The 19,963-nt window shown below is 43.4% G+C and overlaps 2 protein-coding genes across 2 annotated transcripts; one reads left to right on the top strand and one right to left on the bottom strand.

Annotated features, from left to right (window-relative positions):
* Positions 1-9,178: 9,178 nt before the first annotated feature.
* On the bottom strand, positions 9,179-10,933 carry LOC129374695 (GRAM domain-containing protein 4-like). Its single transcript, XM_055053234.1, has one exon. The coding sequence runs from the start codon at positions 10,865-10,867 to the stop codon at positions 9,260-9,262; it is 1,608 nt and encodes a 535-aa protein (XP_054909209.1). The 5' UTR covers positions 10,868-10,933; the 3' UTR covers positions 9,179-9,259.
* A 6,574-nt stretch (positions 10,934-17,507) lies between these two features.
* On the top strand, positions 17,508-19,323 carry LOC129374696 (GRAM domain-containing protein 4-like). The gene has a single exon (XM_055053235.1). It carries the CDS (start codon positions 17,593-17,595, stop codon positions 18,874-18,876), a length of 1,284 nt encoding a protein of 427 aa, XP_054909210.1. The 5' UTR covers positions 17,508-17,592; the 3' UTR covers positions 18,877-19,323.
* The last annotated feature ends 640 nt before the right edge of the window (positions 19,324-19,963 follow it).

Raw genomic sequence — 19,963 nt, 5'->3', positions numbered from 1 at the left:
AATTGTTTTTCTTTAGTTTTCTATAATCAACAGATAAAAATTAGTCCTTGTAGGTAAATCTGGCACACATGGTTGCTTTAATATACCATGTTAGTTAGCATGCACTATTCCTTGTTAAATAAATAAAAGATTGGGGGTTAGACTTCTTCCTTCGCACATCTAGAGACAGAAATATTCTCCTGGATAGGTGGAGAGCATCTGTGAACATCCATTTCCAGGTCTTACCAAATATTCTCTGTTGGATTTAGGTCAGGACTTTGACTAGGCCATGGTTTTGCATGTTCTGCCACACACCTGACCTTAATGAAGGGATGATTAACATTTCATGTCATGCTGAGGAGGTAATGCTTTTATGCATTTAGCTCCTTGCTATTATTATTAACCAACTGTCCTGTCTCTTCTGAAGAGAAGTATACCCACAACATGATCCTGCCACTACCATGTTTTAATGTAAGGATGGCATATTAAGGTTGATGTGAATTATTCTCATTTCTTTTGTTCCTATGTGCAATCAGACAAATTAAAAGTTAATTAAAAACATCTAACGTGATATTAAAAATGTTATAAAACCTAAATAAAAGCAGTGTGATAATGAATAAAAATCCAACAAACTAGATCATAAAAAATAGACATCTAGTTATATTCAGAGTTTGATTTGACAACTTTGTCACACAGCATGGTATACCAAGTACTGAGCTCCAATATTACAGTTATCTACTGAACTTTAACTATTGTTCAGTTTGCTCATTGAATTTGGAGATATTTTACGTCTTACTGTTTATATACACAAACATGCATCCATGGCAACAACATACCACACTCTATGCGCCACCATTCAAACTGGACATGTTTCTCAGCTATTCAGTAAAAAAATTCTTTAAAAAAAGAAGCACAATCAAAAGCATCAATGTGCCTTTACAATACAAAAAATGTAATAGGTTATTTATCACATGACTGTATTATGTGAGTGTATTATTAGGAAAGGCTGCATGTTTGTGATTGTTTTATTGCTGTTATAAAGCATTTCTACATATCTGAAATATTTTAAAGATTAAAATTTTTTCTTAACAGATTTTACATGTCACTAACAGAATAAAAAGGTTGCAATTATTTCATCTCATTTGACATCATTCATGACGAGTTGTGGCATTTCGGTTATCTATCTGGTGTTTACATCTTCATAAATGAATAAAAAATGTATTGAAATGAAAGGAGAACTTTCACCTTTCAAAGCAGATGAGTCCAAACTTTTTTTTACTCTTTTTCAAACATTATTACATAAAGTTTCATAAAATAAGTGTAAATTTGATAGCCTTATTAAACCTTAAACACATATTTATAATAATTCAATCAGGTTTATGTTTCATTGCTGTCTGCTTGAGTGATTTGTCCTCTGGAGTTAGTCAAATTCATAAATTATAAATACATATATTTAATAGTTTTCCTTTTCTGCATTGAGAGAAATATATTATTATCTGTCAAACAGCTCTGTACTTTTTAAATATATTTTCCCAAACAAAGCATTTTTTAAGTCAATGTATGTTGATTTTCTGGACGTCTGGAATTACCTTGTTTTGAAAGAAGAATTCACTAAAATCAGTAAATGTAGCATAAATGTTCATTTCTAACTCCTGTTTTTTCAGTCAACAAACAGCATCGTTATCGGTCTTAACAACGATTATGACCATGTTTGTATCAGTCATTGGCTCTCCGGTAACTTTCTGACAGAAACGGTGATTATTGCTCCCAGTCACTTACACAACAATATCAGGCAGACAGTTGCATCCTTCTGCCGGTTAGTAAAATCAACGGTAAAGAATCTAGGAGTCACATTTGATTCATCAGTAGGTCACATATTAAGGCTGTTTCCCGTTCTTGTTTCTTTCATTTAAGAAACATTTCTAAAATCAGACAATTGGTTGCCAGCGTTGACCTTGAGAAAATTATTCATGCTTTTGTATCATCTGGTCTAGACTACTATAATGTCCTTTTTACTATAGTGCCTGGATAAAGCCTCAATTTCACATTTGCAATCTATACAGAACGCAGACTTCTCACCAAATCCAGTAAATTCTGTCATATCTCCTATTCTCTACTGGCTCCCAGTTGATTTTATAATTAATTTTAAAGTTCTTGTGCTGACATTACATGGCCAGGCTCCTCATGATCTTTGTCTGCTTTTAACAAAATATTCTGCTGCTCATGGTCTTCGTTCTAAAATCTTTGGTTATTCCATGAACACGGTTAAAAGCTGAAGTGGACCGGGCCTTTCAGTCGGTGGCGGTGGAACAGTTTGCCCTTGCAGCTCCGTTTTGCTGACTCTGTGGAGATTTTTAAAAAGAAGCCAAAAAACATTTTTATCTTACCAGGCTTTTATCTCTTGGTTTTATTGTGTTTTTTTATGTTGGTTTTATGTTTTGTATGATTTTAAGGTTGATTCATATTGTACAGCGCTTTGTGATTTTATATCTGTGAAAAATATGAATAAACTTTACTTACTTACTAACTTACAGAAATAAATAAACGTTACTTACTTACTTAATTATATATAAAAAAACTTGAATACGTTGAATTCAGTTGAATACGTGTCATAACTGTTGAGTCTGGTGTTTCTTAATCTTCTACTCTTATAATACACCATGTTGAATCATGATTCTTCCAAAAACAGTAACCAATCTGGTTGGTGATGTCAGCCTGCTGCTGCTATTTTAAACACAAACTGTGAGTACAGTTCAGTGAGAAGTTTCCTTAAAAAAAATCAAGTTAATTTTAGACACATGATGTGCATCAGGGTTATTTGAAGTGTATGTACTGGGACGTATCCTGTTACTGGTGGTGTCCCACTCAGGACAAACAGTTCCCTGGCAGTCAGGATGTTCATGCTGCTATATGTCTAAAATGAACTTACAGCCTCTCTGAACTGATTTACACTTTTAATGCTGTGTCCTCTTCAGAAAATCACCCAGAAGTAAATAAATGTCTTCATCCTTGAGCTCTCAGTTTGCTTGAAAAAAGAGAAATAAAACCAAGTTATTAGGTCCTATGAAGACATAAGATGTTCAAGATGTTCTACGCTGCACTGAGTTTAAAGGGGCAGTGGAAGTTTTTTTCCTTTTCACTTAATAATTGCATAGATTTTGTGCATATTAACTTGTGAAAAAATAGATCTATTTCCTTTATGCAGAGATATTTATTCATCAGCACACAGAGTTTAGAACATTCACAACAAAACAGAATGAGCTGTTTTAGGACGTCTTGTCACTTTAAATCCAAATAAGCTGCTGGAACTCAACATTTACACGTGAAAATGGTTGCTAACAGATCTGCAATTATACAGCCATACATCTTTGAAAAGCAGAAGTGGAGCCTCCTGTACAACCAACAAGAATGCAGCAAGTGGTTTCTGGATGGTAAATCAACAGCAAAACACCTGTTATGTTTCCAGCAGCCATTGTACAGCACATACAGCAATAAAAGCTGCTGATCAAACATGCTGGAGCTCAGCTTGGGTTGCTAGGTGACGGGCAAGACTTCGCTGAGGTAACAGCTTAGTGAGACTCAACAATTAGGAGGTTTTTGAAACTGCTGATTTTCCAGACACCAAAACACTTTAACTTCTTATAAACCAATTTTATTGGCCCAAAGCAATAAAATGAAGTGATTTGTTTTATTGCTGTTTCCAGGGAAAGTACGTTTTTAAAACACTATGTTTTAAAAACAGCCCAAACCAACTTTTGGACTGTTATTAGGAGCCATTTAGACCCAAATGGGGTATAAAAACATGGGAAATATGAATTTTGCATAATAGCTTATCTTTAATATGAAATATTTCTGTGTAAGTCTGAAATCTCTGTTAATTTCCTGACTTTCCCATGACTTCACACATTATAAAGAGATTCCATTTTTACTAACTCAGAAATAATTCACATTAAGATTTCACTGGTAGTTATGAAAACGCTGCAATTCTCCTTCTATGATGAAATTTAAATTGAGACTGTGACTTTATGTTTTCATGGACACACTGAGCTTTGTGCGACCTCTGAGAGAGCGCGTCCTTGTTTTTGTTTTGGATCAGATTATGGTTCAGATAAGTTCAGCTGAACTGCAGGGTTTCAGTTTGACAGGAGCTCCAAGACGGCGAATCTCCTCTCCACCCACAGAGCAGAGGTTACGTAAGTGACCAACGCCGAGTTGCTTTCTGACAAATCAGCACATGGGAAGGAAAACGGGCTTTTACTGAGTCAAAGAGACTCCAAACATTTTAATCGAAAGATGGGCAGAGATATTGCCTCGATGCTAATATTTATTTCTTTGTTTTACTATTTATTTTCTCTCTCATTATACTAAATAATTCAGTTATAGATTTGCATAATCTGGGCTTTCCACCCTGACTTGGACGCATAAACATTGGCTTTGTTTAAAAAAGGATGATTTGTCTTCAGGTTTTAATTAATTAACTTATTTACTTATTGATGCATTTCAAGCAGGTTTTTAAAAATAAAGAAATCAAGAATACAGTAATACAAGAGAAAACGCGCTTACATAAGCACATAAGCAAGAACTAAATAATTAGTGAACACTTAGTTAATCTGACCTGTTATCTCAATTTACTGAAATACATCGCTTACCGACTCAAAAATGATCAGAAATGTGTAAATAAAAACTGCTTGAATTTACAGGGCTAACAGGGCTAACAGGGCTAGTTTGTATATATATATATATATATATATATATATATATATATATATATATATATATATATATATATATATATAAAAAAAAAAAAAATTCCCTTCTCACCCACCGCGGGTGGTTCTTATCCTCTGAGCTTGGGTCCTCTACCAGAGGCCTGGGAGCTTGAGGGTTCTGCGCAGTATCTTGGCTGTGCCAAGGACTGCACATTTCTGGACTGAGATGTCTGATGTTGTTCCTGGGATCTGTTGTAGCCACTGCTCCAGTTTGGGGGTTACTGCCCCGAGGGCCCCGATGACCACAGGCACCACTGTGGTCTTCACCTTCCAGGCCCTCTCCAGTTCTTCCCTGAGGCCCTGGTATTTCTCCAGTTTCTCGTGCTCCTTTTTCCTGATGTTGCAATCACTTGGTATTGCTACATCTACCACAACGGCTTTCCTCTGATGTTTATCCACTACGACAATGTCTGGTTGGTTCGCCATTACCATTCTGTCTGTCTGGATCTGGAAGTCCCACAGGATCTTAGCTCTGGTGTTCTCTACCACCTTTGGGGGTGTTTCCCACTTTGATCTCGGGGTTTCCAGTCCATATTCTGCACAGATGTTTCTGTACACTATGCCTGCCACTTGGTTATGTCGCTCCATGTACGCTTTCCCTGCCAGTATCTTGCACCCTGCTGTGATGTGCTGGACTGTCTCAGGGGCCTCCTTGCACAACCTACACCTTGGGTCTTGTCTGGTGTGGTAGATCTGGGCCTCTATTGCTCTGGTGTTTAGGGCCTGTTCCTGGGCGGCCAGGATGAGGGCCTCTGTGCTGTCCTTGAGTCCAGCTTTTTCCAGCCATTGGTAGGATTTACTGATATCAGCCACTTGGGTTATTTGCTGGTGGTACATCCATGTAGGGGCTTGTCCTCCCATGATGGTATCTCTGGCACCTCAGCCTCCGTTCCCTGTTGTCTGAGACGTTCACTGAGCACATTGTCTGTTAAGGCTTTGTCCCTGATGTATTTATGGATCTTAGTTGTTTCATCCTGGACAGTGGTTCTCACACTCACTAGTCCTCTGCCTCCTTCCTTGCGGCTCGTGTACAGTCTCAGGGTGCTGGATTTGGGATGGAACCCTCCATGCATGGTTAGTAGCTTTCTAGTCTTAATATCTGTGGCTTTTATCTCCTCCTTTGGCCAGCTGATTATTCCAGCAGGGTATCTGATTACTGGCAGGGCATAGCTGTTTATCGCACGGATTTTGTTCTTGCCATTGAGCTGGCTTCTCAGGACTTGCCTTATTCGTTGGAGGTATTTAGCTGTGGCTCCTTTCCTTGTGGCCTCATCGAGGTTGCCATTTGCTTGTGGTATACCTAGGTACTTGTAACTGTCCTCTATGTCTGCTATTGTTCCTTGTGGGAGTGAGACTCCTTCTGTGCGGATCACCTTCCCCCTCTTTGTGATCAGCCGACCACACTTCTCTAGTCCGAGTGACATCCCAATGTCAGTGCTGTAGATCCTGGTGGTGTGGATCAGTGAGTCGATGTCTCGCTCACTCTTGGCATACAGCTTGATGTCATCCATGTAGAGGAGGTGACTGATGTTGGCCCCATTTTTGAGTCGGTATCCGTAGCCAGTCTTGTTGATAATTTGGCTGAGGGGGTTCAGGCCTATGCAGAACAGTAGCGGGGACAGAGCATCTCCTTGGTATATGCCACATTTGATGGACACTTGTGCAAGTGGTTTGCAGTTGGCTTCAAGCGTGGTTTTCCACAGCTTCATCGAGTTTGCAATGAAGGCTCTCAGAATCCTGTTGATGTTATACATCTCTAGGCATTCAATGATCCAAGTATGCGGCATTGAGTCATAGGCTTCTTGTAATCGATCCAAGCCATGCACAGGTTGGTGTGTCGGGTTTTGCAGTCTCGGGCAACTGTGCGGTCTATGAGGAGTTGGTGTTTGGCTCCTCTGGTATTTACACCGATACCCTTCTGTGCCGTGCTCATGTGTTTATCCATGTGTTTGCTTATCTTGGCCGCTATGATGCCTGACATGAGCTTCCAGGTTGTGGAGAGGCAGGTTATTGGTCGGTAGTTGGGTGGGACTGGACCCTTTGATGGATCCTTCTGGATTAGGATTGTCCGCCCTTCAGTTAACCATTCAGGGTGAGTCCCACTTTGTAGCAGCTGGTTCATTTGGCCTGCCAGTCGCTCATGGAGAGCAGTGAGTTTCTTTAGCCAGTAGGCATGGATCATGTCAGGCCCTGGTGCTGTCCAGTTTTTCATACCTGAGACTCTTTCTTGAACATCTGTCACAGTGATGGTTACCGGGGCTTGCTCAGGGAGGTTGCTGTGGTCCTCTCGTAGAGAGATCAACCACTGTGCATTGCTGTTGTGGGACGCCTCCCTTTCCCATATGCCTTTCCAGTATTGTTCCGTCTCCAGCCTTGGTGGGTCTGCTCTGTTGTTATTACCCTGCCATTGAGAGTACACCTTAGCTGGTTGAGTGGAGAAGAGCCGGTTAATCCTTCTGGATTCATTCTCCCTTGTGTATCTCTTTAGGCGGCTGGCCAAGGCTTGGAGCCTCTGTTTGGCAGTTTCAAGTGCTTCAGGTATGGGCATCTGCCTGTACTTTCTGGGTACTGGTCTTTTCATTGTACCCTTGTGGAGCTCTGACAGTTGGCTCACTTCCCTCCTTGTTACCTTGATTTTAGCCTCTAACCGTCTTTTCCATGGTGGGTATTGGGTCTCATGGTTGCTCTTATAGCCAAGTATCTCAAGGATCACTGATGCTGAGTTGTAGATCAGCTCATTGGTTTCTGTTATGGTGTTGGTAGGGATCGTTCTCAATGCTGCATTCACATTCTCAATGAGACTTTCTGATGGTACTTCACTCAGCCGTTGTAATTGGCGCCGAGGAGGCCTGGTTGTCATTCGGGTCATGATTCTCTCTCTCAGGTCAGCAGCTGTCTCGTTCAGCTCTGTTTCGCTCATTGGGGCCGTGTATCCCCTCACTGGGTGGGGACTTGTAGTTAAGTCCCCACAGTTCTGACATCCGGGTTCCTCCCTTTTGCCGTAGCATTTGTGTTGTATCTCGTCAATCTCAAGTTGTGATAGCAGTTGCCGTTTGCGGATGTTGGAACACTGAGCTACTAGTTGTTTAGCGCTTAGTGTTGACTGGGGATGTCGAAGTAACCATTCCTTCCCCAGTCTTTGCATGTAACCCCTCTGACTAGGGTTACTTGAGTAGTAGCATTCCAACAGATCCACATTTTCATCTCTCGCCCATTTCCGTCTTGTTCCAGTAGCCCATTTGTCATCAAGGTGCTCTGGTTCCCCAACACCTGACGCAGACCTTGTTTGGCCGGGCGACGTCTGAGCCGGCATGTTACGCAACTTAGTATCTCTCATGGTATGAGGTAGGCAGTAGCTTGAAGGGTCTTGCCTAAGGACCCAGACTGGATTCGAACCCTGCCCTCTCGGGTGATATACTGATGCCTTATGTATTGAGCTATCCAGTCAGCTCATATATATATATATATATATATATACATATACACACATAGATATACACACATGTATATAGATACACATATGTGTATATATACGTATCTATAAATGTATGTGTATATATGTATATATATATATATATATATATATATATATATATATATATATATATGTGTGTGTTTATATATATGTATATTCTTTTAGAAAGAAGGAATTTATTTATTTTATTTGCATTTTTAATGTTTCTCAAATAATATATATATATATATATATATATATATATATATATATATATATATATATATACATATACACACATAGATATACACAAATGTATATAGATACACATATGTGTATATATACGTATATATAAATGTATATATAGTCTGTGTATATGTGTATATATGTATATATATATATATATATATATATATATATATATAAATATATATATATATATATATATATATATAATATATATATATTATATATATATATATATATATATATACATATATATATACATAGGTGTGTTTATATATATATGTATATTCTTTTAGAAAGAAGGAATTTATTTATTTTATTTGCATTTTTAATGTTTCTCAAATGATATATATATATATATATATATATATATATATATATATATATATATATATATATCCTGGTGTTCCTCCCGCGTCGTCGCCTCCTGGTGCTCCTCCCGTGTCGTCGCCTCCTGGTGCTCCTCCCGAGTCGTCGCCTCCTGGTGCTCCTCCCGCGTCGTCGCCTCCTGGTGCTCCTCCCGCGTCGTCGCCTCCTGGTGCTCCTCCCGCGTCGTCGCCTCCTGGTGCTCCTCCCGCGTCGTCGCCTCCTGGTGCTCCTCTCGAGTCGTCGCCTCCTGGTGCTCCTCCCGAGTCGTCGCCTCCTGGTGCTCCTCCCGCGTCGTCGCCTCCTGGTGCTCCTCCCGAGTCGTCGCCTGCTCCCGAGTCGTTGCCTCCTAGTCGTCCCAGTGTTCCTCGTCGCCTCCTGGTGCTCCTCCCGAGTCGTCGCCTCCTGGTGCTCCTCCCAAGTAGCTGCAGCAGCAGAGTGCAAGTCACTCTATATTTGCACACTGCAGAGCTGCCTGTTCAAACACCTTTCTCATCTGGGAGGAGACGGCTTGATACGCCCGTTTGCTGTGTATCATTGCAGTAAACAAGAGTGGCTTCTTGGTGGTCGCCGTTGCAATTGACATCCCCCTACCTGAGCCGGGCAGTCCTGGTATAAGCTTATACCTCTTGAATTCTGTGATGTCCGTCAATTTTACAGTTGTTTTGAACTTAGTTATGGAGTTCTTATAACACAAATAATTCTCTGTGACATAGAGAACTCCATACCCGCCGAATTCTTTTGATGTTATATTCCTGTCTCTATTCATCATATAGCAATGCCAGCCGGTCTTAAATTCAGGCAGAGGTTGCTCAGTCTCTGGGATTTTAAACATTTCATGAAATGGTTTTTTCTTTTTCAGGAAATGGAACGGGCTGCCAACGTTTCTGAAATGAGCAGCAGTGAAGCTGCTCAGTCGAGCCCTTGTTGCAGCAAACAGGCTGTGGCGCTTGTCGTCTTTGTGATCTTTCAGCTGTGAGTCGACGGGTAACCTTTCCCAGAAAACTGCGAAGGTGTCGTATCGTTTCTTTAGGTTGGGGTAAGTGTTAAAGATGGAGTCAACGATGAAGAACTTTAGGCCGGCAGAAAAAACTAAGATTGATCCCATCATCTGATACGGTAAAAAGCACGAAAAGAAGAAGAACACCCAGAGTAAAATGTAGAACTTCATGGTCGTGTCTGGCTTGACCCACATCAACAGATTTTTTCCCTTCTCGAGGGAATCGGCTATCAGTCCAAACAGGTTCTGGGTTTGATGAAGAACATCATGAACCTGATGGAGCTTCTCTCTCCATGACGGGTGTGCCTTTGGTAGTCCCAGCGGCTCAGTCAGCTCCGGGACGATGCTCCAGTTAATATTCCAGCCTTTTGTAATTAGATAATTCAAAGAAAGGCGGAGAATTAATAGCAGCAGCAACATGGGGATGGTCCAGCCATGCCACGCTGTGTAGAGGTATGTGACAAACCAAAATAGAGACAGGTGTCGAGAGTTCCAATTGCACAGGGCGTCCAGGTTATTGCAAAGATTTTGTAGCGGAATGGCATCTCTTTCCGCCCGTTTCATGTTCTCTTCTAACTTCTTGGGACTCAGTTTGTCCTCTTTCTTTGCAATTGGTTCCTCTGGCTGGACGAGTAGATCTCCAAAGTAATTTTCAAATTGATGGGACAACTTTTTCCAGTAAGTGTTCCACACAGAGTCATTGTCCTTCGGAGGTGCTGGAATGTGAGATGACTCAGGTGACATATCTTCAACCTTTCTTTGATCTCTGTGGTGTTCCTTCCTCAGTTCCCGTTGAAGTAATTTAATATAATTCTCATTTTTTTCAACCTTCTTCCTTAGCAGCTCTTGTTCTTCGAAGGAATCTTGCAGCCGTCTCTGCATCTCTTTGATTTCCCCCGCTGTCACAGGAATTATCTGGGCTTCCTGCTCCAGTTCTGAGTCAGATTCACTCAGGTGATCCTCGCGTACTTTCGTCAAGTCTTCATCGCTGGAGTCAAGTGAGACTTGTGGCTCAAGGCACGGAAAATGGATTTTCTTGGAGCACTTCGACATTTTTGTTGCTGCTGATTTGACTGTCTGACAGAACTTTATGGGCTCAGTGTTGGCGCGCAAGACATTTAGAACTTTAGAACTTCTTTGATCTATTGTGATGTACATGATGTCTCTTATGACCTCATCAGTGAGGTCACTGGAGGTCTGAGGCAAGGTCTCGGTTCTGATCGTTGTTATGGAAACGATCAGATCAGTTCTGCATGAGTCAAGCTGAAATAACGACTAAATACTTCAATAATAAGTCATACTTTTTATTTATTTAACATGAAGAGATTAACAGTAGATTTCTATGTGATTGAACTTTTGCGTTTGTGGTTTTCCGCTCCAGCGCCCTTAAAACTGTATCTCAGCAACCCTGAATAGGATCGCCGCCCATCCCGTGAAATAGGGAGTCGTCCCATATTTGGCCGTTAAATATGCGTCCCGTGTTGAACCGATACATAACTGTCCCATAGACACGCCTGTAATAAACACATCAACATTAAGTTTAACAATAATGGCCAAATATATATATATTATATATATATATATATATATATATATATATATATATATATATATAATATATATATATATATATAGTGATCCTTGAGATACTTGGCTATAAGAGCAACCATGAGACCCAATACCCACCATGGAAAAGACGGTTAGAGGCTAAAATCAAGGTAACAAGGAGGGAAGTGAGCCAACTGTCAGAGCTCCACAAGGGTACAATGAAAAGACCAGTACCCAGAAAGTACAGGCAGATGCCCATACCTGAAGCACTTGAAACTGCCAAACAGAGGCTCCAAGCCTTGGCCAGCCGCCTAAAGAGATACACAAGGGAGAATGAATCCAGAAGGATTCTGATATCAGTAAATATTATCAATGGCTGGAAAAAGCTGGACTCAAGGACAGCACAGAGGCCCTCATCCTGGCCGCCCAGGAACAGGCCCTAAACACCAGAGCAATAGAGGCCCAGATCTACCACACCAGACAAGACCCAAGGTGTAGGTTGTGCAAGGAGGCCCCTGAGAAAGTCCAGCACATCACAGCAGGGTGCAAGATACTGGCAGGGAAAGCGTACATGGAGCGACATAACCAAGTGGCAGGCATAGTGTACAGAAACATCTGTGCAGAATATGGACTGGAAACCCCGAGATCAAAGTGGGAAACACCCCCAAAGGTGGTGGAGAACGCCAGAGCTAAGATCCTGTGGGACTTCCAGATCCAGACAGACAGAATGGTAATGGCGAACCAACCAGACATTGTTGTAGTGGATAAACAACAGAGGAAAGCCGTTGTGGTTGATGTAGCAATACCAAGTGATTGCAAAATCAGGAAAAAGGAGCACGAGAAACTGGAGAAATACCAGGGCCTCAGGGAAGAACTGGAGAGGGCCTGGAAGGTGAAGACCACAGTGGTGCCTGTGGTCATCGGGGCCCTCGGGGCAGTAACCCCCAAACTGGAGCAGTGGCTACAACAGATCCCAGGAACAACATCAGACATCTCAGTCCAGAAATGTGCAGTCCTTGGCACAGCCAAGATACTGCGCAGAACCCTCAAGCTCCCAGGCCTCTGGTAGAGACCCGAGCTCAGAGGATAAGAACCACCCGTGGTGGGTGAGAAGGGAATTTATATATATATATATATATATATATATATATATATAAAAAAATTCCCTTCTCACCCACTGCGGGTGGTTCTTATCCTCTGAGCTCGGGTCCTCTACCAGAGGCCCCACTGGGATCTGTTGTAGCCACTGCTACATCTCACCCACCGCGTGTGGTTCTTATCCTCTGAGCTCGGGTCTCTACCAGAGGCCTGGGAGCTAGAGGGTTCTGCGCAGTATCTTGGCTGTGCCAAGGACTGCACATTTCTGGACTGAGATGTCTGATGTTGTTCCTGGGATCTGTTGTAGCCACTGCTCCAGTTTGGGGGTTACTGCCCCGAGGGCCCTGATGACCACAGGCACCACTGTGGTCTTCACCTTCCAGGCCCTCTCCAGTTCTTCCCTGAGGCCCTGGTATTTCTCCAGTTTCTCGTGCTCCTTTTTCCTGATGTTGCAATCACTTGGTATTGCTACATCAACCACAACGGCTTTCCTCTGATGTTTATCCACTACGACAATGTCTGGTTGGTTCGCCATTACCATTTTGTCTGTCTGGATCTGGAAGTCCCACAGGATCTTAGCTCTGGCGTTCTCCACCACCTTTGGGGGTGTTTCCCACTTTGATCTTGGGGTTTCCAGTCCATATTCTGCACAGATGTTTCTGTACACTATGCCTGCCACTTGGTTATGTCGCTCCATGTACGCTTTCCCTGCCAGTATCTTGCACCCTGCTGTTATGTGCTGGACTGTCTCAGGGGCCTCCTTGCACAACCTACACCTTGGGTCTTGTCTGGTGTGGTAGATCTGGGCCTCTATTGCTCTGGTGTTTAGGGCCTGTTCCTGGGCGGCCAGGATGAGGGCCTCTGTGCTGTCCTTGAGTCCAGCTTTTTCCAGCCATTGGTAGGATTTACTGATATCAGCCACTTGGTTATTGCTGGTGGTACATCCCATGTAGGGGCTTGTCCTCCCATGATGGTATCTCTGGCACCTCAACCTCCGTTCCTGTTGTCTGAGACATTCACTGAGCACATTGTCTGTTGAGGCTTTGTCCCTGATGTATTTATGGATCTTAGTTGTTTCGTCCTGGACAGTGGTTCTCACACTCACTAGTCCTCTGCCTCCTTCCTTGCGGCTCGTGTACAGTCTCAGGGTGCTGGATTTGGGGTGGAACCCTCCATGCATGGTTAGTAGCTTTCTAGTCTTAATATCTGTGGCTTTTATCTCCTCCTTTGGCCAGCTAATTATTCCAGCAGGGTATCTGATTACTGGCAGGGCATAGCTGTTTATCGCACGGATTTTTGTTCTTGCCATTGAGCTGGCTTCTCAGGACTTGCCTTATTCGTTGGAGGTATTTAGCTGTGGCTCCTTTCCTTGTGGCCTCATCGAGGTTGCCATTTGCTTGTGGTATACCTAGGTACTTGTAACTGTCCTCTATGTCTGCTATTGTTCCTTGTGGGGAGTGAGACTCCTTCTGTGCGGATCACCTTCCCCCTCTTTGTGATCAGCCGACCACACTTCTCTAGTCCGAGTGACATCCCAATGTCAGTGCTGTAGATCCTGGTGGTGTGGATCAGTGAGTCGATGTCTCGCTCACTCTTGGCATACAGCTTGATGTCATCCATGTAGAGGAGGTGACTGATGTTGGCCCCATTTTTGAGTCGGTATCCGTAGCCAGTCTTGTTGATAATTTGGCTGAGGGGTTCAGGCCTATGCAGAACAGTAGCGGGGACAGAGCATCTCCTTGGTATATGTCACATTTGATGGACACTTGTGCAAGTGGTTTGCAGTTGGCTTCAAGGGTGGTTTTCCACAGCTTCATCGAGTTTGCAATGAAGGCTCTCAGAATCCTGTTGATGTTATACATCTCTAGGCATTCAATGATCCAAGTATGCGGCATTGAGTCATAGGCTTTCTTGTAATCGATCCAAGCCATGCACAGGTTGGTGTGTCGGGTTTTGCAGTCTCGGGCAACTGTGCGGTCTACGAGGAGTTGGTGTTTGGCTCCTCTGGTATTTACACCGATACCCTTCTGTGCCGTGCTCATGTGTTTATCCATGTGTTTGCTTATCTTGGCCGCTATGATGCCTGACATGAGCTTCCAGGTTGTGGAGAGGCAGGTTATTGGTCGGTAGTTGGGTGGGACTGGACCCTTGATGGATCCTTCTGGATTAGGATTGTCCGCCCTTCAGTTAACCATTCAGGGTGAGTCCCACTTTGTAGCAGCTGGTTCATTTGGGCTGCCAGTCGCTCATGGAGAGCAGTGAGTTTCTTTAGCCAGTAGGCATGGATCATGTCAGGCCCTGGTGCTGTCCAGTTTTTCATGCCTGAGACTCTTTCTTGAACATCTGTCACAGTGATGGTTACCGGGGCTTGCTCAGGGAGGTTGCTGTGGTCCTCTCGTAGAGAGATCAGCCACTGTGCATTGCTGTTGTGGGACGCCTCCCTTTCCCATATGCCTTTCCAGTATTGTTCAGTCTCCAGCCTTGGTGGGTCTGCTCTGTTGTTATTACCCTGCCATTGAGAGTACACCTTAGCTGGTTGAGTGGAGAAGAGCCGGTTAATCCTTCTGGATTCATTCTCCCTTGTGTATCTCTTTAGGCGGCTGGCCAAGGCTTGGAGCCTCTGTTTGGCAGTTTCAAGTGCTTCAGGTATGGGCATCTGCCTGTACTTTCTGGGTACTGGTCTTTTCATTGTACCCTTGTGGAGCTCTGACAGTTGGCTCACTTCCCTCCTTGTTACCTTGATTTTAGCCTCTAACCGTCTTTTCCATGGTGGGTATTGGGTCTCATGGTTGCTCTTATAGCCAAGTATCTCAAGGATCACTGATGCTGAGTTGTAGATCAGCTCATTGGTTTCTGTTATGGTGTTGGTAGGGATCGTTCTCAATGCTGCATTCACATTCTCAATGAGACTTTCTGATGGTACTTCACTCAGCCGTTGTAATTGGCGCCGGGTCATGATTCTCTCTCTCAGGTCAGCAGCTGTCTCGTTCAGCTCTGTTTCGCTCATTGGGGCCGTGTATCCCCTCACTGGGTGGGGACTTGTAGTTAAGTCCCCACAGTCCTGACATCCGGGTTCCTCCCTTTTGCCGTAGCATTTGTGTGTATCTCGTCAATCTCAAGTTGTGATAGCAGTTGCCGTTTGCGGATGTTGGAACACTGAGCTACTAGTTGTTTAGCGCTTAGTGTTGACTGGGGATGTCGAAGTAACCATTCCTTCCCCAGTCTTTGCATGTAACCCCTCTGACTAGGGTTACTTGAGTAGTAGCATTCCAACAGATCCACATTTTCATCTCGCCCATTTCCGTCTTGTTCCAGTAGCCCATTTGTCATCAAGGTGCTCTGGTTCCCCAACACCTGACGCAGACCTTGTTTGGCCGGGCGACGTCTGAGCCGGCATGTTACGCAACTTAGTATCTCTCATGGTATGAGGTAGGCAGTAGCTTGAAGGGTCTTGCCTAAGGACCCAGACTGGATTCGAACCCTGCCCTCTCGGGTGATATACTGATGCCTTATGTATTGAGCTATCCAGTCAGCTAAAAATATATATATATATATATATATATATATGTAAAAAAAATTCCCTTCTCACCCACCGCGGGTGGTTCTTATCCTCTGAGCTCGGGTCCTCTACCAGAGGCCTGGGAGCTTGAGGGTTCTGCGCAGTATCTTGGCTGTGCCAAGGACTGCACATTTCTGGACTGAGATGTCTGATGTTGTTCCTGGGATCTGTTGTAGCCACTGCTCCAGTTGGGGGTTACTGCCCCGAGGGCCCCGATGACCACAGGCACCACTGTGGTCTTCACCTTCCAGGCCCTCTCCAGTTCTTCCCTGAAGCCCTGGTATTTCTCCAGTTTCTTGTGCTCCTTTTTCCTGATTTTGCAATCACTTGGTATTGCTACATCTACCACAACGGCTTTCCTCTGATGTTTATCCACTACGACAATGTCTGGTTGGTTCGCCATTACCATTTTGTCTGGATCTGGAAGTCCCACAGGATCTTAGCTCTGGCGTTCTCCACCACCTTTGGGGGTGTTTCCCACTTTGATCTCGGGGTTTCCAGTCCATATTCTGCACAGATGTTTCTGTACACTATGCCTGCCACTTGGTTATGTCGTTCCATGTACGCTTTCCTGCCAGTATCTTGCACCCTGCTGTGATGTGCTGGACTTTCTCAGGGGCCTCCTTGCACAACCTACACCTTGGGTCTTGTCTGGTGTGGTAGATCTGGGCCTCTATTGCTCTAGTGTTTAGGGCCTGTTCCTGGGCGGCCAGGATGAGGGCCTCTGTGCTGTCCTTGAGTCCAGCTTTTTCCAGCCATTGATAATATCTACTGATATCAGAATCCTTCTGGATTCATTCTCCCTTGTGTATCTCTTTAGGCGGCTGGCCAAGGCTTGGAGCCTCTGTTTGGCAGTTTCAAGTGCTTCAGGTATGGGCATCTGCCTGTACTTTCTGGGTACTGGTCTTTTCATTGTACCCTTGTGGAGCTGACAGTTGGCTCACTTCCCTCCTTGTTACCTTGATTTTAGCCTCTAACCGTCTTTTCCATGGTGGGTATTGGGTCTCATGGTTGCTCTTATAGCCAAGTATCTCAAGGATCACTATATATATATATATATATATATATATTTGGCCATTATTGTTAAACTTAATGTTGATGTGTTTATTACAGGGTGTCTATGGGACAGTTATGTATCGGTTCAACACGGGACGCATATTTAACGGCCAAATATGGGACGACTCCCTATTTCACGGGATGGGCGGCGATCCTATTCAGGGTTGCTGAGATACAGTTTTAAGGGCGCTGGAGCGGAAAACCACAAACGCAAAAGTTCAATCACATAGAAATCTACTGTTAATCTCTTCATGTTAAATAAATAAAAAGTATGACTTATTATTGAAGTATTTAGTCGTTATTTCAGCTTGACTCATGCAGAACTGATCTGATCGTTTCCATAACAACGATCAGAACCGAGACCTTGCCTCAGACCTCCAGTGACCTCACTGATGAGGTCATAAGAGACATCATGTACATCACAATAGATCAAAGAAGTTCTAAAGTTCTAAATGTCTTGCGCGCCAACACTGAGCCCATAAAGTTCTGTCAGACAGTCAAATCAGCAGCAACAAAAATGTCGAAGTGCTCCAAGAAAATTAATTTTCCGTGCCTTGAGCCACAAGTCTCACTTGACTCCAGCGATGAAGACTTGACTAAAGTACGCGAGGATCACCTGAGTGAATCTGACTCAGAACTGGAGCAGGAAGCCCAGATAATTCCTGTGACAGCGGGGGAAATCAAAGAGATGCAGAGACGGCTGCAAGATTCATTGGAAGAACAAGAGCTGCTAAGGAAGAAGGTTGAAAAAAATGAGAATTATATTAAATTACTTCAACGGGAACTGAGGAAGGAACACCACAGAGATCAAAGAAAGGTTGAAGATATGTCACCTGAGTCATCTCACATTCCACCACCTCCGAAGGACAATGACACTCTGTGGAACACTTACTGGAAAAAGTTGTCCCATCAATTTGAAGATTACTTTGGAGATCTACTCGTCCAGCCAGAGGAACCAATTTCAAAGAAAGAGGACAAACTGAGTCCCAAGAAGTTAGAAGAGAACATGAAACGGGCGGAACGAGATGCCATTCCACTACAAAATCTCTGCAATAACCTTGACGCCCTGTGCAATTGGAACTCTCGACACCTGTCTCTATTTTGGTTTGTCACATACCTCTACACAGCGTGGCATGGCTGGACCATCCCCATGTTGCTGCTGCTATTAATTCTCCGCCTTTCTTTGAATTATTTAATTGCAAAAGGCTGGAAGATTAACTGGAACATCGTCCCGGAGCTAACTGAGCCGCTGGGACTACCAAAGGCACACCCGTCATGGAGAGAGAAGCTCCATCAGGTTCATGATGTTCTTCATCAAACCCAGAACCTGTTTGGACTGATAGCCGACTCCCTCGAGAAGGGAAAAAATCTGTTGATGTGGGTCAAGCCAGACACGACCATGAAGTTCTACATTTTACTCTGGGTGTTCTTCTTCTTTTCGTGCTTTTTACCGTATCAGATGATGGGATCAATCTTAGTTTTTTCTGCCGGCCTAAAGTTCTTCATCGTTGACTCCATCTTTAACACTTACCCCAACCTAAAGAAACGATACGACACCTTCGCAGTTTTCTGGGAAAGGATACCCGTCGACTCACAGCTGCAAGATCACAAAGACGACAAGCGCCACAGCCTGTTTGCTGCAACAAGGGCTCGACTGAGCAGCTTCACTGCTGCTCATTTCAGAAACGTTGGCAGCCCGTTCCATTTCCTGAAAAAGAAAAACCATTTCATGAAATGTTTAAAATCCCAGAGACTGAGCAACCTCTGCCTGAGTTTAAGACCGGCTGGCATTGCTATATGATGAATAGAGACAGGAATATAACATCAAAAGAATTCGGCGGGTATGGAGTTCTCTATGTCACAGAGAATTATTTGTGTTATAAGAACTCCATAACTAAGTTCAAAACAACTGTAAAATTGACGGACATCACAGAATTCAAGAGGTATAAGCTTATACCAGGACTGCCCGGCTCAGGTAGGGGGATGTCAATTGCAACGGCGACCACCAAGAAGCCACTCTTGTTTACTGCAATGATACACAGCAAACGGGCGTATCAAGCCGTCTCCTCCCAGATGAGAAAGGTGTTTGAACAGGCAGCTCTGCAGTGTGCAAATATAGAGTGACTTGCACTCTGCTGCTGCAGCTACTTGGGAGGAGCACCAGGAGGCGACGACTCGGGAGGAGCACCAGGAGGCGACGAGGGAACACTGGGACGACTAGGAGGCAACGACTCGGGAGCAGGCGACGACTCGGGAGGAGCACCAGGAGGCGACGACGCGGGAGGAGCACCAGGAGGCGACGACTCGGGAGGAGCACCAGGAGGCGACGACTCGAGAGGAGCACCAGGAGGCGACGACGCGGGAGGAGCACCAGGAGGCGACGACGCGGGAGGAGCACCAGGAGGCGACGACGCGGGAGGAGCACCAGGAGGCGACGACGCGGGAGGAGCACCAGGAGGCGACGACTCGGGAGGAGCACCAGGAGGCGACGACACGGGAGGAGCACCAGGAGGCGACGACGCGGGAGGAACACCAGGATATATATATATATATATATATATATATATATATATATATATATATATATATATATATATATATATATACATATATATAAATATATATATATGTATATATATATATATATATATATATATATACATATATACACATATACACAGACTATATATACATTTATATATACGTATATATACACATATGTGTATCTATATACATGTGTGTATATCTATGTGTGTATATGTATATATATAATATATATATATATATATATATATATATATATATATATATATATTATTTGAGAAACATTAAAAATGCAAATAAAATAAATAAATTCCTTCTTTCTAAAAGAATATACATATATATAT

This window comes from Poeciliopsis prolifica, unplaced genomic scaffold, assembly GCF_027474105.1.
Source record: "Poeciliopsis prolifica strain line A6 unplaced genomic scaffold, Auburn_PproV2 SCAFFOLD037, whole genome shotgun sequence".
Taxonomy (NCBI): domain Eukaryota; kingdom Metazoa; phylum Chordata; class Actinopteri; order Cyprinodontiformes; family Poeciliidae; genus Poeciliopsis; species Poeciliopsis prolifica.
Note: the sequence above shows the minus strand (reverse complement) of the source record. Positions and strands in the feature narration are given on the sequence as shown.

Excerpts from the sequence above, each read along its gene's own strand:
- LOC129374695 (XM_055053234.1), bottom strand. The coding sequence starts at position 10,867 with ATGTCGAAGTGCTCCAAGAAAATCCATTTTCCGTGCCTTGAGCCACAA.
- LOC129374696 (XM_055053235.1), top strand. The coding sequence starts at position 17,593 with ATGTCGAAGTGCTCCAAGAAAATTAATTTTCCGTGCCTTGAGCCACAA.